The sequence below is a fragment of the Schistocerca nitens genome, chromosome 10, assembly GCF_023898315.1.
Source record: "Schistocerca nitens isolate TAMUIC-IGC-003100 chromosome 10, iqSchNite1.1, whole genome shotgun sequence".
Taxonomy (NCBI): Eukaryota; Metazoa; Arthropoda; class Insecta; order Orthoptera; family Acrididae; genus Schistocerca; species Schistocerca nitens.
Window position 1 is genome coordinate 35,352,512 of NC_064623.1, and position 21,805 is coordinate 35,374,316.

The window sequence follows — 21,805 nt, forward strand, 5'->3', positions numbered from 1 at the left end:
AGCTGGTATCTGTTCCCGAAAGAACAGTTATCACTGATGACTGTGCAGCTTCTCTAAAACGAAATGATAATTAAATATAAACCCTTAGCTACCGACAGGTGTTGTTGATATATATCAATGGGGACAGCTGAAAATGTGTGCCCTGACCAGGACTCGAACCCGGGATCTCCTGCTTCCATGGCAGACGCTCTACCTATGTGAGCCACTGAGGGCAGGGACTTATCCCTTGCACGCTTCCCGTGAGTCCCACGTTCCCAACTGTCCACAACCTACACTACTGGAAATTAAAATTGCTACACCAAGAAGAAATGCAGATGATAAACGGGTATTCATTGGACAAGTATACTACGTCTACATGACAATTCTGCAATTCACATTTAAGTGCTTGGCAGAGGGTTCATCGAATTGACATGTGATTACATTTTCACGCAATTTGGTTGCATAGATCCTGAGAAATCAGTACCCAGAACAACCACCTCTGGCCGTAATAATGGCGTTGATACGCCTGGGCATTCACTTAAACAGAGCTTGGATGACGTGAACAGGTACAGCTGCCCATGCAGCTTCAACACGATACCACAGTTCATCAAGAGCAGTGACTGGCGTATTGTGACGAGCCAGTTGCTCGGCCACCATTGACCAGTCGTTTTCAGTTGGTAAGAGGTCTGGAGAATGTACTGGCCAGGGCAGCAATCGAACATTTTCTGTATCCAGAAAGGCCAGTACAGGACCTGCAACATGCGGTCGTGCATTATCCTGCTGAAAAGTAGGGTTTCGCATCGATCCAATGAGCAGTAGAGCCACAGGTCGTAACACATCTGAAATGTAACGCGCAATGTCCAAAGTACCGTACCAACGGCACCCCATACCATCACGGCGGGTGATACACCAGTATGGGGATGACGAATACACGCTTCCAAAGTACGTTCACCGAGATGTCACCAGACACGGATGCGACCATCATGATGCTGTAAACAGAACCTGGGTTCCTCCGAAAAAATGACGTTTTGCCATTCGTGCGCCCAGGTCCGTCGTTGAGTACACCATCGCAGGCGCTCCTGTCTCTGATGCAGCCTCAAGTGTAACTGCAGCCACGGTCTCCGAGCTGATAGTCCGTGCTCCTACAAACATCGTCAGACTGTTCGTGCAGATGGTTGTTCTCTTGCAAAAGTCCCCATCTGTTGACTCAGGGATCGAGACGTGGCTGCACGATCCGTTACAGCCGTGAGGATAAGATGTCCACCATCTCGACTGCAAGTGATACGAAGCCGTTGGGATCCAGCACGGCGTTCCGTATTACCCTCATGAACCCACTGATTCCATATTCTGCTAACAGTCATTGTATCTCGACCAACGCGAGCAGCTATGTCGCGATACGATAAACCGCAATCGCGATAGGCTACAATCCGACCTTTATCAAAGTCGGAAACGTGATGCTACGCATTTGTCCTCCTTACACGAGGCATCACAACAACGTTTCACCAGGCAACGCAGGTCAACTGCTGTTTGTGTATGGGAAATCGGTTGGAAACTTTCCTCATGTCAGCACGTTGTAGGTGTGAGGTGTGGCCACCGGCACCAACCTTGTGTGAATGCTCTGAAACGATAATCATTTGCATATCACAGCATCTTCTTCCTGTCGGTTAAATTTCGTTTCGGTAGCAGGTCATCTTCGTGGTGTAACAATTTTAATGGTCAGTAGTGTACATTCTTAGTGTCGCTAATAGATATTTGCCCATTCAATGGTATCTGTTCGGGAACAGATACCATCTTCATATCGTTAAAGGCTACCCGGCCACTGACCTTCTTCTGTGCGAATGCGCACACTTTGCCCGAACTCTTTCGGGACTCGTCAGCTTAGGCTGGCGCGAGTAATGAGTGAATGGGCAAATACCTATTAGGAACACTATGAATGTAGGTTGTGAACTATTGGGACTGTGGGTCTCACAGGAAGCGTGCAAGGGGTAAGTCCCTGCAGTCGCACTTTCCCCTGCGCCCTCGGTGGCTCAGATGGACAGAGCGTCTGCCATGTAAGCAGGAGATCACGGGTTCGAATGCTGGTCCGGTCGCACATTTTCAGCTGTCCCCATTGATGTACATCAACAACACCTATCGGCAGCTAAGGGTTTCGATTTAATTGTCATTTCACTTGGGTTGAAGTTGTTGTTTGTCGTATTTTGTTACTATCCTGTAACTTTCTATGCTGACAGTCAAAAGGTGACCATTTTTAAATTAATTTTAATTACAGTACGGGCGTATAAATGTAGACTAAAGCGTCAATATGCTTAAAATAATGAAGGGTAATTATTCAATCACTAGAAAGAAGGAAACTCATCGTCCACATACTATGAGCTATAATTTTGTACCGCCATTTTTGCTCCATTCTTCACAGATGCAACTGCTAGTTTCAACAATCAATTCTAATTACGCTGCATTCCTCTTCTAAAATTTACAGCACTTATTAATTCGTACTCTTTCAATACTAATATTATTAACATTTCATTTAATGTTTGGAATAAATCATAATTAATTATTCATGTTTTGCAATAATAAGCAACATCCTTTGTTTCATAAATGGCCTGAAAACCTGTACCTGGTAAGAAAATTACAAGCACAATTGGTGCACGTTCATATTCAAATACTATCACAGAAAAGCTTCCAGAAACTCTTGAACTGATAAGAGCTGTCAAAATCAAATGTTGTTGCTGTTGTGGTCTTCAGTCCAGAGACTGGTTTGATGCAGCTCTCCATGATACTCTATCCTGTGCAAGCTTCTTCATCTCCCAGTACCTACTGCAACCTACATCCTTCTGAATCTGTTTAGTGTATTCATCTCTTGGTCTCCCTCTAAGATTTTTACCCTCCACGCTTCCCTCCAATACTAAATTGGTCATCCCTTGATGTCTCAATGTCCTACAAACCGATCCCTTCTTGTAGTCATGTTGTGCCACAATCTCCTCTTCTCTCCAATTCTATTCAGTACCTCCTCATTAGTTATGTGATCTACCCATCTAATCTTCAGCATTCTTCTGTAGCAGCACATTTCGAAAGCTTCTATTCTCTTCTTGTCTAAACTATTTATCGTCCACGTTTCACTTCCATACATGTCTAACCTCCATACAAATACTTTCAGAAAAGACTTCCTGACACTTAAATCTATACTCGATGTTAACAAATTTCTCTTCTTCAGAAACGCTTTCCTTGCCTTTGCCAGTCTACATTTTATATCCTCTCTACTTCGACCATCATCAGTTATTTTGCTCCCCAAATAGCAAAACTCCTTTACTTCTTTAAGTGTCTCATTTCCTAATGTAATTCCCTCAGCATCACCCGATTTAATTTGACTACATTCCATTATCCTCGTTTTCCTTTTGTTGATGTTAATGTTATATCCTCCTTTCAAGACACTGTCCATTCCGTTCAACTGCTCTTTCAGGTCGTTTGCTATCTCTGACAGAATTACAGTGTCATCGGCACTGTTCACCATGTTTCTCACTCTTTTTTGTGGTGGACTATTGTTCTTTTGCCACTCGATACAACTGTTTCGTCGTACACTGTTTTTCACAACGTAAATATTGCGACTCCATTACGTGTTTCATCTTCTTTGGTACGTTTACCTATTTGTAGCCAACCTAACGAAGTATATGTTCGAGAGTATTTTCTATTTATGATGTTTATACCGTGTGTGTGTGTATGAGTGAGAGTCACATACAGTCTCTGAGTGCATCCACTTTCCGAATGGAAGGTAACCTGAGAAATGAGGTAACTACTTCTACTGGAAGGGATCGTGACAGAAAGGCAAAACTCTCAATTAAAGCCTGAATATTTCGTCTGAGAAAATAAATGACCATTAAGAGGGACGGCAGAAACAGAAGAAACAAATGAAACTCGCAAAGGAGATCAGAGCGCTTCTAGGCGCTTCAGTCGGGAAACGCACGACCGCTACGGTCGCAGGTTAGAATCCTGCATCGGGCATGGATGTGTGTGATGTCCTTAGTTTAGTTAGGTTTAAGTAGTTCTGAGTTCTATGGGACTGATGATCTCAGACGTTAAGTCCCATAGTGCTCATAGCCATTTGAACCATTTGAAAAGAGGTCAGAGCAATTAACAGCCCAGAAGTGACATCACATAGCGATGTCGATATCAAAATAGTACTAGGTGACGAAACCAAAATCAGTATTGTGTCGTCAGGGACTGGAAGTCGATCAGGCTGGCACAGAAACAAAAGTGCATGATCTAAACAAATGTTAATAGGGGTGATTATTTGCAAAATACGATCAATTATACCTTAGCGATGCCGATTTGAAAATGGTACTGGAAGACGAAACCAGAGTCACTATTGTGTCGTCAGCAACTCGCTATCGACCAGGCTGGCCACAGAAACAAAGGTGTGTGATCTAAAAATTGTTAATAGGGATGATTATTTGTCAACTACGGTGAACTATACCTCGGTGTGGTTACAGGCATCGAGAAAAACAGATCGTAAGTAAATGTATTGGATAAGTCCAATAAGAGCTGGAAGTGACCTGCTGCAGAAGATGAAGTTTGGTATGACGTTGGAAGTGCTGTAGAAGGGATTTCTGAGTCCAAGGAACTTTCACCACATGGACTTTGACTGATTCTGTATTGTAAAAATACTTTTTAAAATAGACACGGACCTTAAAAGCCATACGAGGTGCGGCTAGAAAAAAACCGGACTGATGCTGGAAAAAACATTTATTTACAATTATTTACAATTTCATGTTATCTCCTTCAATGTACTCTCCTCCTCGGTCTCTACACCGCTCCATACGAATTTTCCACTGTTCATAGCAATGCTGCAGATCATTTTCGGTAAGTCCATACATTACTTCCGTCGGTTTTTCTTTTACTGCTTCAACAGTCTCAAATCTAGTTCCTTTCAAAGCTGACTTGACTTTAGGGAAAAGAAAAAAGTCACAGGGGGCCAAATCAGGTGAGTAGGGTGGATGATCTAAGATGGGAATGTTGTGTTTTGCCAAAAACGTCTTCACTGACAACGCACTGTGAGCTGGGGCATTGTCTTGGTGAAGGATCCATGACTTTTTTCTCCACAAATCGTTCCGTTTTCTCCGTACTCGCTCACGTAGGGTAGTCAGGACGCTAATGTAGTAATGCTGATTCACTGTTTGTCCCTCTGGTACCCAATCAATGTGCACAATCCCTTTGATGTCAAAAAAAAAAAAACAATCATCATTGCCTTGAATTTCGATTTTGACATTCGTGCTTTTTTTTGTCGTGGAGAACCAAGAGTTTTCCAATGCATCGATTGGCGTTTAGTTTCGGGATCGTAAGTAAAAAACCACGATTCATCGCAAGTAATAACATTTTGTAAGAAGGTGGGATCACTTTCAGTGTTTTCCAGGATGTCAGAACAAATCATTCTTCGACGTTCCTTCTGTTCAATTGTGAGACACTTTGGAACCATTTTTGAACACACTTTGTTCATGTTGAAACTTTCATGAAGAATCTGCCTAACACTTTCCTTGTCAACTCCTGTTAACTCAGACACTGCTCTGATTGTTAAACGGCGATCTTGTCGAACAAGTTTACCGATTTTTTCAATGTTTGCATCAGTTTTTGCTGACAGTGGTCTGCCAGTGCGAGTGTCATCACTGGTGTCTTCGCGGCCATCTTTAAATCGTTTAAACCACTCAAACACTTGTGTTCGCGATAAACAATCATCGCCGTACACTTGTTGTAAAATTACAAACGTTTCACTTGCAGATTTTCCTAGTTTGAAACATAATTTGATGTTAACACGCTGTTCTTTCTGTACACTCAACATTTTCCGACGCACAGACAAAACGTCAACTACTTAAAACAGACGCCACGGGCAGACTGAGTGCAGGAGGTAGATGAAACTCGAGCAGTAGGCGGAGCGAGAGTCACGTGACAGACCACGCGACTTTCAGCCTTATTGCATTCGTTTTATTGTTTCACCAGTACTAGTCCGGTTTTTTTCTAGCCACACCTCGTATAAGCCAATTGAATTAATACTTTAGAATGATTACACGTATGAGACAAAAAAGAAAACACATGCACCACAAAAGAATTATCCGAATGGGACAGAAATCGGTAGATGTGATATACATGTAAAGGTCAGAAAAATTGGACTATTTATTCAAGAGCAATAGCTTCATAAATTGAGCAAATCAATAACAATCTCTGGTCCTTATGTAAGCATTTATTCGTCTTGGCACTGCACTGACTGTTAGAGTTGTTTGACTGCTATTGAGGGATATCGTGCCACATTTTGTCTGACTGGCGCGTTAGATCGTCAAAATTCCGATATGGTTGGAGGGGCCTGTTTTTGTGTCAATTTTGTTGATGGAGAATTCATGTTACTTTACTGTGACAGATCCTAGTGTATATCCACGGATGATTCGCATGTTCCTACAGCGATAATACACGCTAGCGTTTTCTAGATATGGACCACGAACACTGAATGTACCACATAGCTCTCACGCATTATTGTTGATCGTGTCGAGTGACCACTCAAACTAGGGACTGTAATGGGACGTCTAATGTCAAAACCTGAAGAAGGTGTGAACTTTGAACAAATGTAAAATTGTGTGGTTAAAAGTGATGGTGGCGTGTACCTCCTCTTTTCCTTCTCTCTTTTTTTTTGGTTTTGCTTTTTTAGTGCTGTCCGTCAGTGGGATTCTAAATTTTTTGCGGGTACTCGTACGCTACTACGATTTCTGTTCTACGACTTATAATAGAAACAAAGAGGAAAGGCATTAAGTATATATTAGTTGGAAAAAGTCATCCTAAGGAAGGCAAAGATAATCAACAAAATGGTTCAAATGCCTCTGAGCACTATGGGACTTAACAGCTGAGGTCATCAGTCCCTTAGAACTTAGAACTACTGAAACCTAACTAACCTAAGGACATCACACACATCCATGCCCGAGGCAGGATTCGAACCTGCGACCGTAGCGGTCACGCGGTTCCAGACTAACGCGCCTAGAACCGCACGGCCACACCGGCCGGCGATAATCAACATTTTCCATATAAATTGACTGCGATGAAGTTCTCATAAAAATTAATGAAGTTACCACCGTCTAGTTGTGAAGAGGAAAACTGTTGTTCTTAATGGAAATTAAATAATAAGGATACTTCGGATGTTCTATTCGAATAATTCGTTTATTACAAAAAGTTCTCTTAAACGGAAAGATACACAAAAGTGTAAAAAGTTACTTTTTTTGATCGCAATAGAAAGATAGAAGAAAGCCAGTAAAGGTGGTAAATTACATCGGTGGTCTTAGTTGTAACGTAATCGTGATAGAGTATCAAACAAATACAACAAAAGATAGTAGTTTTCGCTGGATCTAACTTTCTTTGCGTAACAAGTTTACGTAAGTAAATTTACTATTGGAACTGACACACGACCGCAGAGCGAAAAGTTTTATTTACGGTACAGAATCCATTATTAAATTTAAAGGAAATTAGCCTATGTAGACAGCACGATTTATTTATGAAAGTATACGATGGATAATTCACAGTGCAATCAGCTTTAAATGGTTATAAGTTTTGTATATCGGTGCAATTAATTCCATCCAGCTAGAGTTCATGTTACCCACGCGTTTCTCTAACGCGAGCAATTCCGTATACATTTTCCCATACTTTGAAATTCACGCATACATATGAGAATTACTTAAGAATTAGGGAATCCCTTATGATAGCAAGACAGTCAGATGCGTCACCTTTAACAGTGCTTATACGTATATTATTTCAGATAGAAGCTACACTGAAGAGCCCAATAACCTGGTGCACCTGCCTAATATTGGGTAGCACACCCACGTGAATGCAGAAGTGCAGCAGCACGAATTTGCATGGACTCGATTAATGTCTGAAGTAGTGCTCGAAGGAGCTGACACCATGAATCCTGCAGGGCTGTCCCTCAATCCGTAAGAATACGAGGGGATGGAAATCTCTTCTGATCAGCCGACGCTTCCCAGAAATGCTGGCTGGTTCAAATGGCTCTGAGGACTACGGAACTTAACATCCGAGGTCATCAGTCCCCTAGAACTTAGAACTACTTAAACCTAACTAACCGAAGGACGTCACACACATCCATGCCCGAGGCATGATTCGAACCTGCGACCGTAGCAGCAGCAAGGTCCCCGACTGAAGCGCCTAGAACCGCTCGGCCCCCCAAAAATGCTCAATGATGTTCACGTGTTGGGAGTTTGGTGGCTAGCGGAAGTGTTTAAACCCAGAAAACTGTTCTTGGAGCCACTGTGTAGCAATTCGGGTTATGTGGGGTGTCGCATTGTCCTGATGGAATTGGACAAGTCTGTCGGAATGCACAATGGATATGAATGGATGCAGGTGATCAGACAGGATGCTTATGTACGTGTCACCTGTCAGAGTCGAATCTAAACGTATCAGGGGTCCCATATCACTCCAACTGCACACGCCCCACACCATTACAAAGCCTGCACCAGATTGAATTCATGAGGTTGTCTCCATGCCTGTACACGTGCATCCTCTCGATACAATTTGAAACGAGACTCGTCCAACCAGGCAACATGTTTACACTCATCAACAGTCCAATATCGTTGGTGACGGTCCCAGGCTAGGAGTAAAGCTTTGTGTCGCGTAGTCATCAAGGGTACACGAGTGGGTCTTCAGCTCCGAAAGCCCATATCAATGATGAATGGTTCGCACGCTGAGACTTGCTGATGGTCTAGCATCGAAATCTGCAGAAATTTGCGAAAGGATTGCACTTCTGTCACGTTGAACCATTCTCTTCAGTCGTCGTTCGTCCAGTTCTAGCAGGATCTTTTTCCGGCCGCAGCGATGTCGGAGATTTGATGTTTTACCGGATTCCTGATATTCAAGTCACACTCGTGAAATGGTCATACTGGAAAATCCATAGTTCGTCGCTACCTCGGAGTCACTGTGAGCCGTCTCTCGTGCGCCGACTATAACAGTACGTTCAGACTCACTTAAATTTTGATATGCCACCGATCTAACAACTGCGCCAGACACTTATATAGGCGTCACCGACCACAGCGCCGTATTCTGCCAGTTTACATACCTCTGTAATTGAGTACACATGCTTAGACAAGCTTCTTTGGCTCTTCAGTGTATTTTCGAGTACGTGGTTGCACAGGGCTAAATATACTAGCCGCCCGCTGTGGCCGACCGGTTCTATTTTTATTACTAACAGGGCCATTTATTTAAATTTGACTTGCAATCTCATCCCTCAGGCTGGCCAGGGTGGCCGAGCGATTCTAGACGCTACAGTCTGGAACCGCGTGACTGCTACGGTCGCAGGTTCGAATCGTGCCTCGGGCATGGATGTGTGCGATGTCCTCAGGTTAGTTAGGTTTACGTAGTTCTAAGTTCTAGGGGACTGATGACCTCAGGTGTTAACTCCCATAGTGCTGAGAGCCATTTGAACCACTTTTATATATACTATATCATAAATCGAGACCGATTACTGAGGCGGCCTAGTACACCGTGTTTCGGTGGTCAGAGCCCTCCTTCTCAACTCCCTGCAGCCACATGAGAGTTCGTTCATAACGCTGAAAACGACCCTTACTTGTTAATACACATCCACACAGATATTTCTCAGATTTACTGTAGGTCAGAGTACTGACATTTAACCGTAGTCCAAGCAGTCTCCTTTAGTAGTCCTGGCGCACCTTTTAAGTGTTCTGCCAATGAATCGCAGTCTTTGGTTTGCTGTACCCACAATATGATCTATGTGATCGTTCCAATTTAGGTTATTTGTAGTTGTAATCCCTAAGTATTTAGTTGAATTTACAGCCCTCAGATTTGTGTGACTTATCGCGTTATCGAAATTTAGCTGATTTCTTTTAGTATTCATGTGAATAACTTCACACTTTTCTTTACTCAGGGTCAATCATTTTGCAAGTCGTTTTGATCATCTGATGACTTCACAAGAAGTTAAATGACACCATGATCTGCAAACAATCTAAGACGGCTACTCAGATTGTCTACTATGTCGTTAATAGAGATCAGAAACAATAGAGGGCCTATAACACTTCTTTGGGGAACGCCGGATATTACTTCTGTTTTACTCGATGACTTTCCGTCCATTACTACGAACTGAGACCTTTCTGACAGGAACTCACGAATCCAGTCGCACAACTGAGGCGATACTCCATAGGCACACAGTTTGGTTAGAGGACGCTTATGAGAAACGGTGTCGAAAGCCATCTGGAAATCTAAAAATATGGAATCAATTTGACATCCCCTGTCGATAGCACTTATTACTTCATGAGTACAAAGACCTAGTTGTGTTTCACAACAACGATATATTCTGAATCCGTGCTGACTGTATGTCAATAAATCTTCTTCGAGGTACCTCATAATGTTCGAATACAGTATATGTTCCAAAACCATACCGAAAATCGACGTTCGTGATATAGTCCTGTAATTCAGCGGATTACTCCTACTTCCCTTTTTGGGTATTGGTGTGACTTGAGCAATTTTCCCCTCTTTAGGTACGGATCTTCCTGTGAGGGAGTGGTTGTATATAATTGCTAAATATGGAACTATTTAATAGCATACTCTGAGAGGAACCTGACTGGTATACAATCTGGACCGGAGGCCTTGCCTTTATTGAGTGATTTAAGCTGCTTTGTTACACCGAGGATATCTACTTCTATGTTTGTCATCTTGGCAGTTGTTCTTGATTGTAATTCAGGAATATTTAGTTCGTCTTCCTTGGTGAAAGAATTTCGGAAAACCGTGATTAATAACTCTGCTTTCGTGGCACTGTCATCAGTGACTTCACCGTTGTTATCCCGCAGTGAAGGTATTGATTGTGTCTTGCCACTGGTGTGCTTTATGTATGACCAGAATCTCTTTGGGTTTTCTGCCAGATTTCGAGACAGAATTTCGTTGTGGAAATTTTTAAAGCATCTCGCATTGAAGTACGCGCCAAATTTCGAACTTCTGTAGAACTTGACCAATCTTGGGGATTTTGCGTTCTTTTAAATTTGGCATGCTTTATTCGTTGCTACTGCAACAACGATCTGACCAGTTTTGTGTACCATTGGGGATCGGTACCATCACTTATTAATTTATGTGGTATAGGCCTATATCTCTCAAATGCTGTCGATACTATCTCTTTGAAAACATTCGGCAACTTTTTTACTCTTACATGATAATTTCCGTAAGATTAATGGATTTCTATTGTTAATGTTAAGCCTCTGGTTTAGTCAGGTTATCCAGGTCCCATCTCCTTAAATTACCACCTTTTTGCAGTTTCTTCAGTTTTAATCTACAGTTCATAACCAATAGATTGTGGTCAGAGTCCACATCTGCCCCTGGAAATGTCTTACAATTTAGAACCTGGTTCCTAAATCTCTGTCTTACCAGTATATAATCTATCTGATACCTTCTAGTATCTCCAGGCTTCTTCCATGTATACAGCCTTCTTTCATGATTCTTGAACTGAGTGTTAGCTATGATTAAGTTGTGTTCTGTGCAAAATTCTTCCAGGCGGCTTCCTCTTTCATTTCTTAGCCCCAATTCATATTCACCTACTACGTTTCCTTCTTTCCCTTTTCCTACTACCGAATTCCAGTCACCCATGACTATTACATTTTCGTCTCCCTTCACTATCTGAATAATTTCTTTGATTTCATCATACATTTCTTCAATTTCTTCGTCATCTGCAGAGCTAGTTGGCATATAAACTTGTACTGCTGTAGTAGGTGTGAGCTTCGTGTCCATCTTGGCCACAATAATGAGTTCACTATGCTGTTTGTAGTAGCTTACCCGCACCCCTACTTTTTTATTCATTATTAAACCTACTCCTGCATTACCCCTATTTGATTCTGTATTTATAACCCTGTATTCACCTGACCAAAAGTCTTGTTCCTCCTGCCACCGAACTTCACTAATTCCCACTATATCTAACTTTAACCTATCCATTCCCCTTTTTAAATTTTCTAACCTACCTGCCTTATCCTGTATAGTACAGGAGTCAGAAACACGTAGAAATGAAGTGTTAGCTTGAGACAAATCCAGATGGAAAGCTGCCAGCCAGTCGAAAGATCGAAGATGGAAAGGATACCAGCAACTATCGCACTTATCCTACGTGATGTAGAAAATCACGGAAGATCTAAAACTGAATATCTACAGGTGTTTTTTGTACCTGATTCCTCGAATGGCAGTAGAGTCAACAGATTTCAGTGCATAAACGTGAAGCTCGTGTATCCCAGAATCAAACTTACCTTTGATGTCGATAGGAGGTTCATTTGGTACTCGACTATAGCTGAACGATGAGTAATGAGCTTCGTAAAGCGGCAGGAAACTTCGAGCTTCGTTGAACCAGACGTGGTAGTAGAAGCCATAGAGGGCGTCGGCGAGAGCGAACATTGGTGACGCCTCTGGCTGTTGCTTCTCACACTGCGCGCTGAAGTCGTCGCGAAAGGAGAGGTACTGCCCGTGGTACGACAGCAGGCGATCATTCAACAGCGGCAGCCTGTTGACGCACGAGCGGCGAGGTTGAACGTTAAAAGCAAATAAAACAAACACGCCAAATCATGTACAGTGCATGCACGAACGTAAAAATATACATGATCAAATTTTCACTCTGCAGCGGAATGTGTGCGAGGACTTGAAACTTCCTGACAGATTAAAACTGCTTACTGGACTGCGACTAGAACCGTCGTGTTTTGTTTTTTAAGTAATGGTCTTTCCTTGTGATGAGCTACGGTGATACACATGGCGGTCCATTGACCGTGACCGGGCCAAATATCTCACGAAATAAGCGTCAAACGAAAAAACTACAAAGAACGAAACTTGTCTAGCTTGAAGTGGGAAACCAGATGGCGCTATGGTTGGCCCGCTAGATGGCGCTGCCATAGGTCAAACGAATATCAGCTGCGTTTTTTTAAATAGGAACCCCCATTTTTATTACATGTTCGCGTAGTACGTAAAGAAATATGAATGTTTTAGTTGGACCACTCTTGTCGCTTTGTGATACATGGCGCTGTAATAGTCACAAGCATACGGCTCACAATTTTAGACGGACAGTTGGTAACAGGTAGGTTTCTTAAATTACAATACAGAACGTAGTTACGTTTGAACATTTTATTTCGGTTGCTCCAATGTGATACATGTATCTTAAGTTAACTTATGAAAACTGAGAACGCATGCTGTTACAGCATGATTACCTGTAAATACCACATTAATGCAATAAATGCTCAGAGTGATGTCCGTCAACCTCAATGCATTTGGCAATACGTGTAACGACATTCCTCTCAACAACGAGTAGTTCGGCTTCCGTAATGTTCGCACATGCATTGTCAATGCGCTGACGCCTGTTGTCAAGCGTTGTCGGTGGATCACGATAGCAAATATCCTTCAACTTTCCCCGCGGAAAGAAATCTGGGGACGTCAGATCCGGTGAACGTGCGGTCCATGGTATGGTGCTTTGACGACCAATCCACCTGTCATGAAATTTTGTATTCAATACCGCTTCAACCGCACGCGACCTATATGCCGGACATCCATCATGTTGGAAGTACATCGCCATTCTGTCACGCAGTGAAACATCTTGTAGTAACATCGGTAGAACAGTACGTAGGAAATCAGCATACATTGCACTACTTACATTGCCATCGATAAAATGGGGGCCAATTATCCTTCCTCCCATAATGCCGCACCATACATTAACTCGCAAGGTCGCTGATGTTCCAATTGTCGCAGTCATAGTGTATTTTCCGTTGCCCAATAGAGCAAATTATGCTGGTTGATGTTACCGCTGTTGGTGACTGATGCTTCGTCGCTAAATAGAACGCGTGCAAAAAATCTGTCTTCGTCCCGTCATTTCTCTTGTTCCAGTGGCAGAACTGTACACGGCGTTCAAAGTCGTCGCTATGCAATTCCTGGTGCATAGAAATGTGGTACGGGTGCAATCGATGTTGATGTAGCATTCTCAACACCGTAGTTTTTGAGATTCCCGATTCTCGCGCAATTTGTCTGTTACTGATATGCGGATTAGCCGTGACTGCAGCTAAATCACCTACTTGGGCATCATCATTTGTTGCAGGTCGTGGTTGACGTTTCACATGTGACTGAACACTTCCTGTTTCCTTAAATAACTTAACTATCCGGAGAACGGTCCGGACACTTGGATGATGTCGTCCAGGATACCGAGCACCATACATGGCACGCCCATTGGGCATTTTGATGACAATAGCCATACATCAACACGATATCGCACTTTTCCGCAGTTGGTAAACGGTCCATTTTAACACGGGTAATTTATCACGAAGCAAATACCTTCCGCACTGGCGGAATGTCACGTGATACGACGTACTTATACTTTTGTGACTATTATAGCGGCTCTATCACAAAGAGAAGAAAGTGGTCCAACTAAAACATTAATATTTCTTTACGTAGTACACGAATATGTAATAAGAAATGGGGGTTCCTATTTAAAAAAAAAACGCAATTGACATCCGTTTGATCTATGGCAGCGCTATCTAGCGGGCCAACCATAGCGCCATCTGGTTTTCCCCTTCAAGCGACAAGTTTCGTTCTTTGAAGTTCTATTGTTTGACGCTTATTTCGTGAGATATTTGGCCCGGTCACTATCAATGGACCACCCTGTATAACGTTAAACAAATGTTGATGAAATTTTTTATCATTGCCAACAGGTTCTTCTATTTATCTACATAAAGCATGGAAATTTAACGGACGACAATAGCAGTGTACATTTTTCATCCGCAAAAAACGTACACGAATGTCTATGTTCTGTGTTATTCCCCCCATCTCCGGACAATCCAAGCCAAGGCACGCTCCCGACTCTCCTCAAGCTCCTTTCCGGCCGTACGTGGGGTCTGGACCCCTCCACCATCCTCCACACCTATAAATCCCTCATCCACCCTATCCTCTGCTACGCCCAGCCTGCCTGGAACTCCGCCCCTCCTACCTTTTACAAATTCCTTCAGAACTTTGAATGCCATGCCCTCCGCCTCGCCTATCGGATCTGTCTCCCCTCCCCCACGCGGATCCTGTAAGACCTAATTCCGTTCCCCCACCTCCTACTTTTCCTCGAACGGGTACGGATCCTCTAAACCTCCCGTAAACTCGATCCTCCTCACCCGCTTGTCTCACCCATCCTCTCCCACCCCCGTCTGCTGCCGCGCCTATATTCCCACGTCCCACCTGCTCTCCATCTCTCCACCCTCCTTACCCTCTCCCAAGGTGGCTTCCGCCAGCTCCCCCTCCTACCAAATTTGATCCTCCCTCTTCCTGTGTTTGTTCCTTTGGACACCCTCCCTCCCTTCTCTCCCCCTTCCCTGCCTCCTCCCTTCCTTCCCACTCCTCCCCCAGGCTTCCCCTACCCCCGTCCCTCTAATCCTCCTCCCATCTCCTCTGCCATTGGCATCTTTGCTCTCCCATCTCCCTCCCCCTCACCCTTCTCCCCGTCTTGGTAGCTCCCCGGACTCGCACACGTTACGTGAACATTCGCGCGCCGGAGGTCACCGCCATCCGTTTCTCGTGTGTGCCGTCGTGTTTTGTGTTTAGTGTTCCCCGTCACACTCCATCGTTCACATGTGCCATCGACATCACCAGTGTCAGTGCGTCGTGTCAACAGCTTGTAGTGTGGATTATCGTTGAGTGTGAACGGCCCCGTGGTTTTGTATTTATGTGGCTACTGTTTTATCACCCGCCATTATGTAAATTATGTCTATTCCTTCTGTGTTATTACACAGGGTGGTCAGAAATAGTCTGAAAAGTTTGTGATGGTGTTGCAAGGTATATTGTCGTGAGACATAATTCTTAAAAAAAATTCGTTACCTAGCGCCGTTTCCGAGATAAATAGCACTGAATTTAACCAATCAGACCGTATCGTGATCAAATTTCAAGCTCGCCGCCAGGTATAATTACTGTCAGTTGGTGTCAGCGTAGATGACAGCACACGAAATTGCTCAACCTTTGAGTCTGTTCGATATTGAGTCGGTGTCCCATTTTTATATCATTTTTTTGGTTTTCGGGAAAGCAAACCAAGAACACGTTCGGAAACCCCGTTTCTTGAAGCTGCACACTCTGTAACTTGACTAGATAACTTCAGTGCTAATTGACTCAGAAACAGCGCAATGTATCTAATTTTCTTTGTGACATTTATTTCTGACTGTAACCTGCCCTGTAACACCCTTAGACGCTTTTCAGACTTTTCCTGACCACCCTGTGTACAGGGTGAGTCACTAACTATTGCCACCTAGAATAAATCCGAAAGTATGATAGTAGCTGAAAAGTTTGTGGGACATATGTTACATGGAACAACGGGGGTCATAATATGACGTTGGTTTTTTGTTGCTCGGTGTGGTCGCTTCAGAGATATGAAGATCAACTTCGTTTTTTTAATGGGATGCTATAGTCTGGTACTTGTTTTCTGACTGCGGCTATCGAGACGAATCCAATGATGTGTAACAGTAAAGTCTTTGAAGGTCAACGAAGATAAAAAATGTGGTTGTTGTCTTCAGTCCTGAGACTGGTTTGATGCAGCTCTCCATGCTACTCTATCCTGTGCAAGCTTCTTCATCTCCCAATACCTACTGCAGTCCACATCCTTCTGAATCTGCTTAATGTATTCATCTCTTGGTCTCCCTTTACGATTTTTACCCTCCACGCTGCCCTGGAGTACTACACCGGTGATCCCTCGATGCCTCAGAATATGCCCTACCAACCGATCCCTTCTTCTAGTCAAGTTGTGCCACAAACTCCTCTCCAATTTTATTCAATACCTCCTCATTAGTTATGTGATCTACCCATCTAATCTTCAGCATTCTTCTGTAGCACCACATTTCGAAAGTTTCTATTCTCTGCTTGTCTAAACTATTTATCGTCCATGTTTCACTTCCATACATGGCTACACTCCATACAAATACTTTCAGAAACGACTTCCTGACACTTAAATCAATACTCGATGTTAACAAATTTCTCTTCTTCACAAACGCTTTCATTGCCATTGTCAGTCTACATTTTATATCCTCTCTACTTTCACCAGTATCAGTTATTTTGCTCCCCAAATAGCAAAACTCCTTTACTACTTTAAGTGTCTCATTTCCTAATCTATTTCCCTCAGCATCACCCGACTTAATTCGAGTATATTCCATTATTCTCGTTTTGGTTTTGTTGATGTTCATCTTATATCCTCCTTTCAAGACACTGTCCATTCCGTTCAACTGCTCTTCCAAGTCCTTTGCTGTCTCTGACAGAATTACAATGTCATCGGCGAACCTCAAAGTTTTTATTTCTTCTCCATGGATTTTAATACCTACTCCGAACTTTTCTTTTGTTTCCTTTACCGCTTGCTCAGTATACAGATTGAATAACATTGGGGATAGGCTACAAGCCTGCCTCACTCCCTTCCCAACCACTACTTCCCTTTCATGCCCCTCGACTGTTATAACTGCCATCTGGTTTCTGTACAAATTGTAAATAGCCTACCGCTCCCTGTATTTTACCCCTGCCGCCTTTAGAATTTGAGAGAGAGTATTCCAGTCAACATTGTCAAAAGCTTTTCTCTTAAGTCTACAAATGCTAGAAACGTATGTTTGCCTTTCCTTAATCTTTCTTCTAAGATAAGTCGTAGGGTCAGTATTGCCTCACGTGAATGTGGTATGAGCGACCATTTAGAGAAGATGTTCGAAGTGATGACCATTGGTAACTATGCAGTACTGCAATCTTCTTATCATGTATTGAGTGATATTCCTTATCACTTCGGTACCGATCGAAGCACATGCTCTGACAATTCTCTCTCGTATATCATGCAAATAGTAAATATTCGCCGAATACGGCCTGTCCATCTAACGTGCCATCGATATGTAAACACCATTCGATGGTTTCACAATACATCACTAATGGGAACGACATGACTAGTATCGCCTAATCAAGCGAATGTGAAAGACGTATTCCTTCGAAGAATACGTCGATATGCTTCTCATTTACAGAGATTCAGTGCGATCTAGAGAGTTATTCGCTGAAAGATATCCCCAACGTACTCACCCTACACGTGTGTATGATCAATTGAGAACTACTGGATCAAAAATGTTCTGCATCGCCATGAATATCAACCTTACCATATCAGTCTCCACCAAGAATTAACTGCTACAGATTGTATGCGTCACATTGAATTCTGCCGATGGACTTCAGATTTAGAGGGATGACACATTTATTAATGTGATTTTATTTACTGACGAGGCTACATTCACGAACCATGGAAGCGCTAATTTGCATAACGTGCATTACTGGGCAACTGAAAATCCGTGTTGGCTGCGACAAGTTGCACACCAAAAACCGTGGTCGGTGAGTGTACGGTGTGAGATTCTGGAGGAGAGAATTATAGTCCCCTATTTCATCGAAGGAAATCTTAATGGTAGGAAGTACACCACATTCTTGTAAGAAACATTAGGTCTGTTTTTGGAAGAAATACCTTTAGGAACAAGGAACAGAATGTGGTATCTACACGATGGGTGTCCGGAACAGTTTTCGCTGACGGCTAGACATGAGTTGCAGAGACAATTCCCAAATCGTTGGATTGGACGCGGAGATGTGTCGTGGCCGGCTCGTTCGCCATACTTGATGCCTCTGTATTTATTCTTGAGGGGATTCGTAAAAGACATTGTTTATTAATAAGTTCCAGCTACACCTGAAGATATGCGAGAGAGAATTGTCAGAGCATGTGCTTCGATAAGTGCCGATGTGATAAGGAATACCACTCAATCCATGATAAGAAGATTATGGCTCTGCAGTATTACCAATGGTCATCAATACGAACATCTTCTGTAAATGGACGTTCATGCCACCTTTGTGACCTTCGTTGACCTTCTAAGACCTTACTGTTACACACCATTGGATTCGTCCCGATAGCCGCTATCAGAAAATAAGTACCAGATTATAGCATCCCATTAAAAAAAAAAGTGGACTTTCATACCTCCCAAGCGGCCGAACCTAGAAACAAAAAACCAACGTCATATTATGGACCCCGTTGTCCCATGCAACTTTTGTCCCACAAACTTTTCAGCTCCTATCATACTTTCGGAGTTATTCTTGGTTGCAACAGTTAGTGACTCACCGTATAGTCTGAATTGATTTTAAATGTATACAGAGGGGTCCAGAAAAATGTAGACGCTCTTCAATAGTCAGTATTAATAGGACAAAATGACATTCCGTTACAATTATTGCACAAGTGGAGGGTTATTTTACGTGTTTAAAGTGACCCCCATTAGCAGCCAAGCAACGTCGATGCCGCTGAACTGTTGACCTAACTACGACTGTCAGTGTAGCCAGAGGTTTGCCCAAGTTATCATTGTTTAGATAAATTATAAAATCTTGGGTGGTACACGAAAGCAACAGTACTCCCCCTAGTAAAAGTAGTAACACCGTTCATTATAATGGTTTGCTCTGCTCATCTGCTGCGTATCATGTGACCCATTTGAAGACAAAATACAACATCAAAAATTGAAGACCTGACGGAATCCCGTAATGACTAGTTGCTGTAACCATCTCCTTCAATATTGTCCGTTAGTAACGTTTCTTTGCTCCATTTTGAATTAAATAATCTCAGTAGTTTGCGTAACAGTTAAGGAAAAATTGATTCAAGAGTCATAATGAGTATGATAAAATAGTGTAGATAGTTTGAGAAAATAGTTTAGATAAGTAGTTTAGACATGAAGAGAATAGAAGCGTTCGAAATATGGCGCCACGGAAGAATGCTGAAGATTAGATGGGTAGATCACGTAACTAATGTGGAGCTACTGAATAGAATTGTGGCACAACTTGACTGGAAGGGATCGGTTGGTAGGACACGTTCTGAGTCATCAATGGATCTCCAATTTAGTACTGGAGGGAAGCGCGGAGGGTAAAAATCGGAGAGGGAGACCAAGAGATGAATACACTGAGCAGATTCAAAGGGTTATAGGTTGCAATAGTTATTCGGAGATGAAGAAGCTTGCAGAGGGTAGAGTAGCTTGGAGAGCTGCATCAAACAAGTCTCTGGACTGAAGACCACAACACAACAATGAGTTTAACATAGGCTTCTATGTACACTGGTTTATACCTTATTATATACTTCCCAGGCGACTTCTTGTCTTCTTCCACCTTGTAATTCGCTGTCTGCTCGCTGACATATTGCATATCCTGTACCCAACCCCCTAATTGCGTGTGTAGCATGTCCCTCATATGCTCCACGTGATTAATCCAGGTACTGAGTCGCTCATCATTCGGGTCCATTTTCTGAGAAACACAGAGAATAATTGAAATTACTAGCATAATATTCGCAAGCAGCAGCCAGTCTTAATTTACACTTATAGGTAGCGCTATTATGTAGCATTTAAGTTGTGGCCGGCACATGGACTAACACTTAGTTTTCTACAGCCGTTGCAACATGAATCCAAAATAAGTGTCTAGTGATGTCTTATTAAATACAGACAATTTTCAACCTATAACAACAGATAAGAGAGTTCCAATTATTTCTAGGTAGCAACAGTATGTGAAGATAACACGATCCAGATATTTTTTTCTTTTTGCTGTGCTTTTTTTTCCTTGTTTTCCACTGTACTTTCTTGATACATCGAAAGAGTCTTTTCAGGATGAGTACTGTAAATTTATTTTTTCCTACAGCTATGTTCCTGTTTGCCTCATGTCCTCACCATCACAAATCGTTGTGCTGATTGCTGAGCATTGTGACCCGACTAATCAAATGTCTCCACCCTGGCCAGTTACCAGCTTCTCACTGAACCTTCTGAAGAGGAAGACCAGAGATGTTCTTGATTTGATCCGTCCACCCGCTCGTTGCCCCTCCCTCCGGTCTTGTGACCACGACGCTTCTTTTCATGGTTATTTTCTCGAGATTTTCTCCACCTCTTCTCACAATATGGCCATAGAAATGGAGAATTTTTTGGTTGACACGAGAAAAAGACGCCTGCAGATACTGAGTTGGTCAATGATGGACGCATTTGTTCTTCTTGCGGTCTGTTTTATGTGCAGCATCACGCGCCAGTTCCACTGCTCAAATGCTTTGGTGCACTGTGAAAGGTCTCTGTTGGATTCCTTTTACGTTAATTTTTTAAAACTGTTGTCATTTACGGCATACATTCCACTTCTAAATTTACTGTGGTGTTTCTGGCTATCTGGAAGGAGACTGAGTAGTGGAACGTGTTACTTTTACACATAATCAACAACGATCTGTCACACCACTACACTTTATAACACAGTTTATACAGGGTGTTTCAAAAATGACCGGTATATTTGAAACGGCAATAAAAACTAAACGAGCAGCGATAGAAATACACCGTTTGTTGCAATATGCTTGGGACAACAGTACTTTTTCAGGCGGACAAACTTTCGAAATTACAGTAGTTACAATTTTCAACAACAGATGGCGCTGCAAGTGATGTGAAAGATATAGAAGACAACGCAGTCTGTGGGTGCGCCATTCTGTACGTCGTCTTTCTGCTGTAAGCGTGTGCTGTTCACAACGTGCAAGTGTGCTGTAGACAACATGGTTTATTCCTTAGAACAGAGGATTTTTCTGGTGTTGGAATTCCACCGCGTAGAACACAGTGTTGTTGCAACAAGACGAAGTTTTCAACGGAGGTTTAATGTCATCAATGGACCGAAAAGCGATACAATAAAGGACCTGTTTGAAAAATTTCAACGGACTGGGAACGTGACGGATGAACGTGCTGGAAAGGTAGGGCGACCGCGTACGGCAACCACAGAGGGCAACGCGCAGCTAATGCAGCAGGTGATCCAACAGCGGCCTCGGGTTTCCGTT

General features: G+C 42.8%; 1 protein-coding gene across 4 annotated transcripts in view; it reads right to left on the reverse strand.

Moving 5' to 3' along the window:
- The window catches only part of LOC126210627 (uncharacterized), a 178,345-nt gene that overhangs the window by 1,908 nt on the left and 154,632 nt on the right, over positions 1–21,805 (reverse strand). The window contains exons 5-6 of one of the 4 annotated variants that reach the window (XM_049939929.1): positions 20,087–20,262; positions 12,243–12,493 (exon numbers count right to left, since the gene is read on the reverse strand). The exons of 2 other annotated variants lie outside the window; for them this stretch is intronic. In XM_049939929.1, coding sequence (XP_049795886.1) covers positions 12,243–12,493; positions 20,087–20,262 — 427 coding nt within the window. The remainder of the gene's footprint in view (positions 1–12,242; positions 12,494–20,086; positions 20,263–21,805) is intronic. One more of the 4 variants, XM_049939930.1, reaches the window with a different exon arrangement.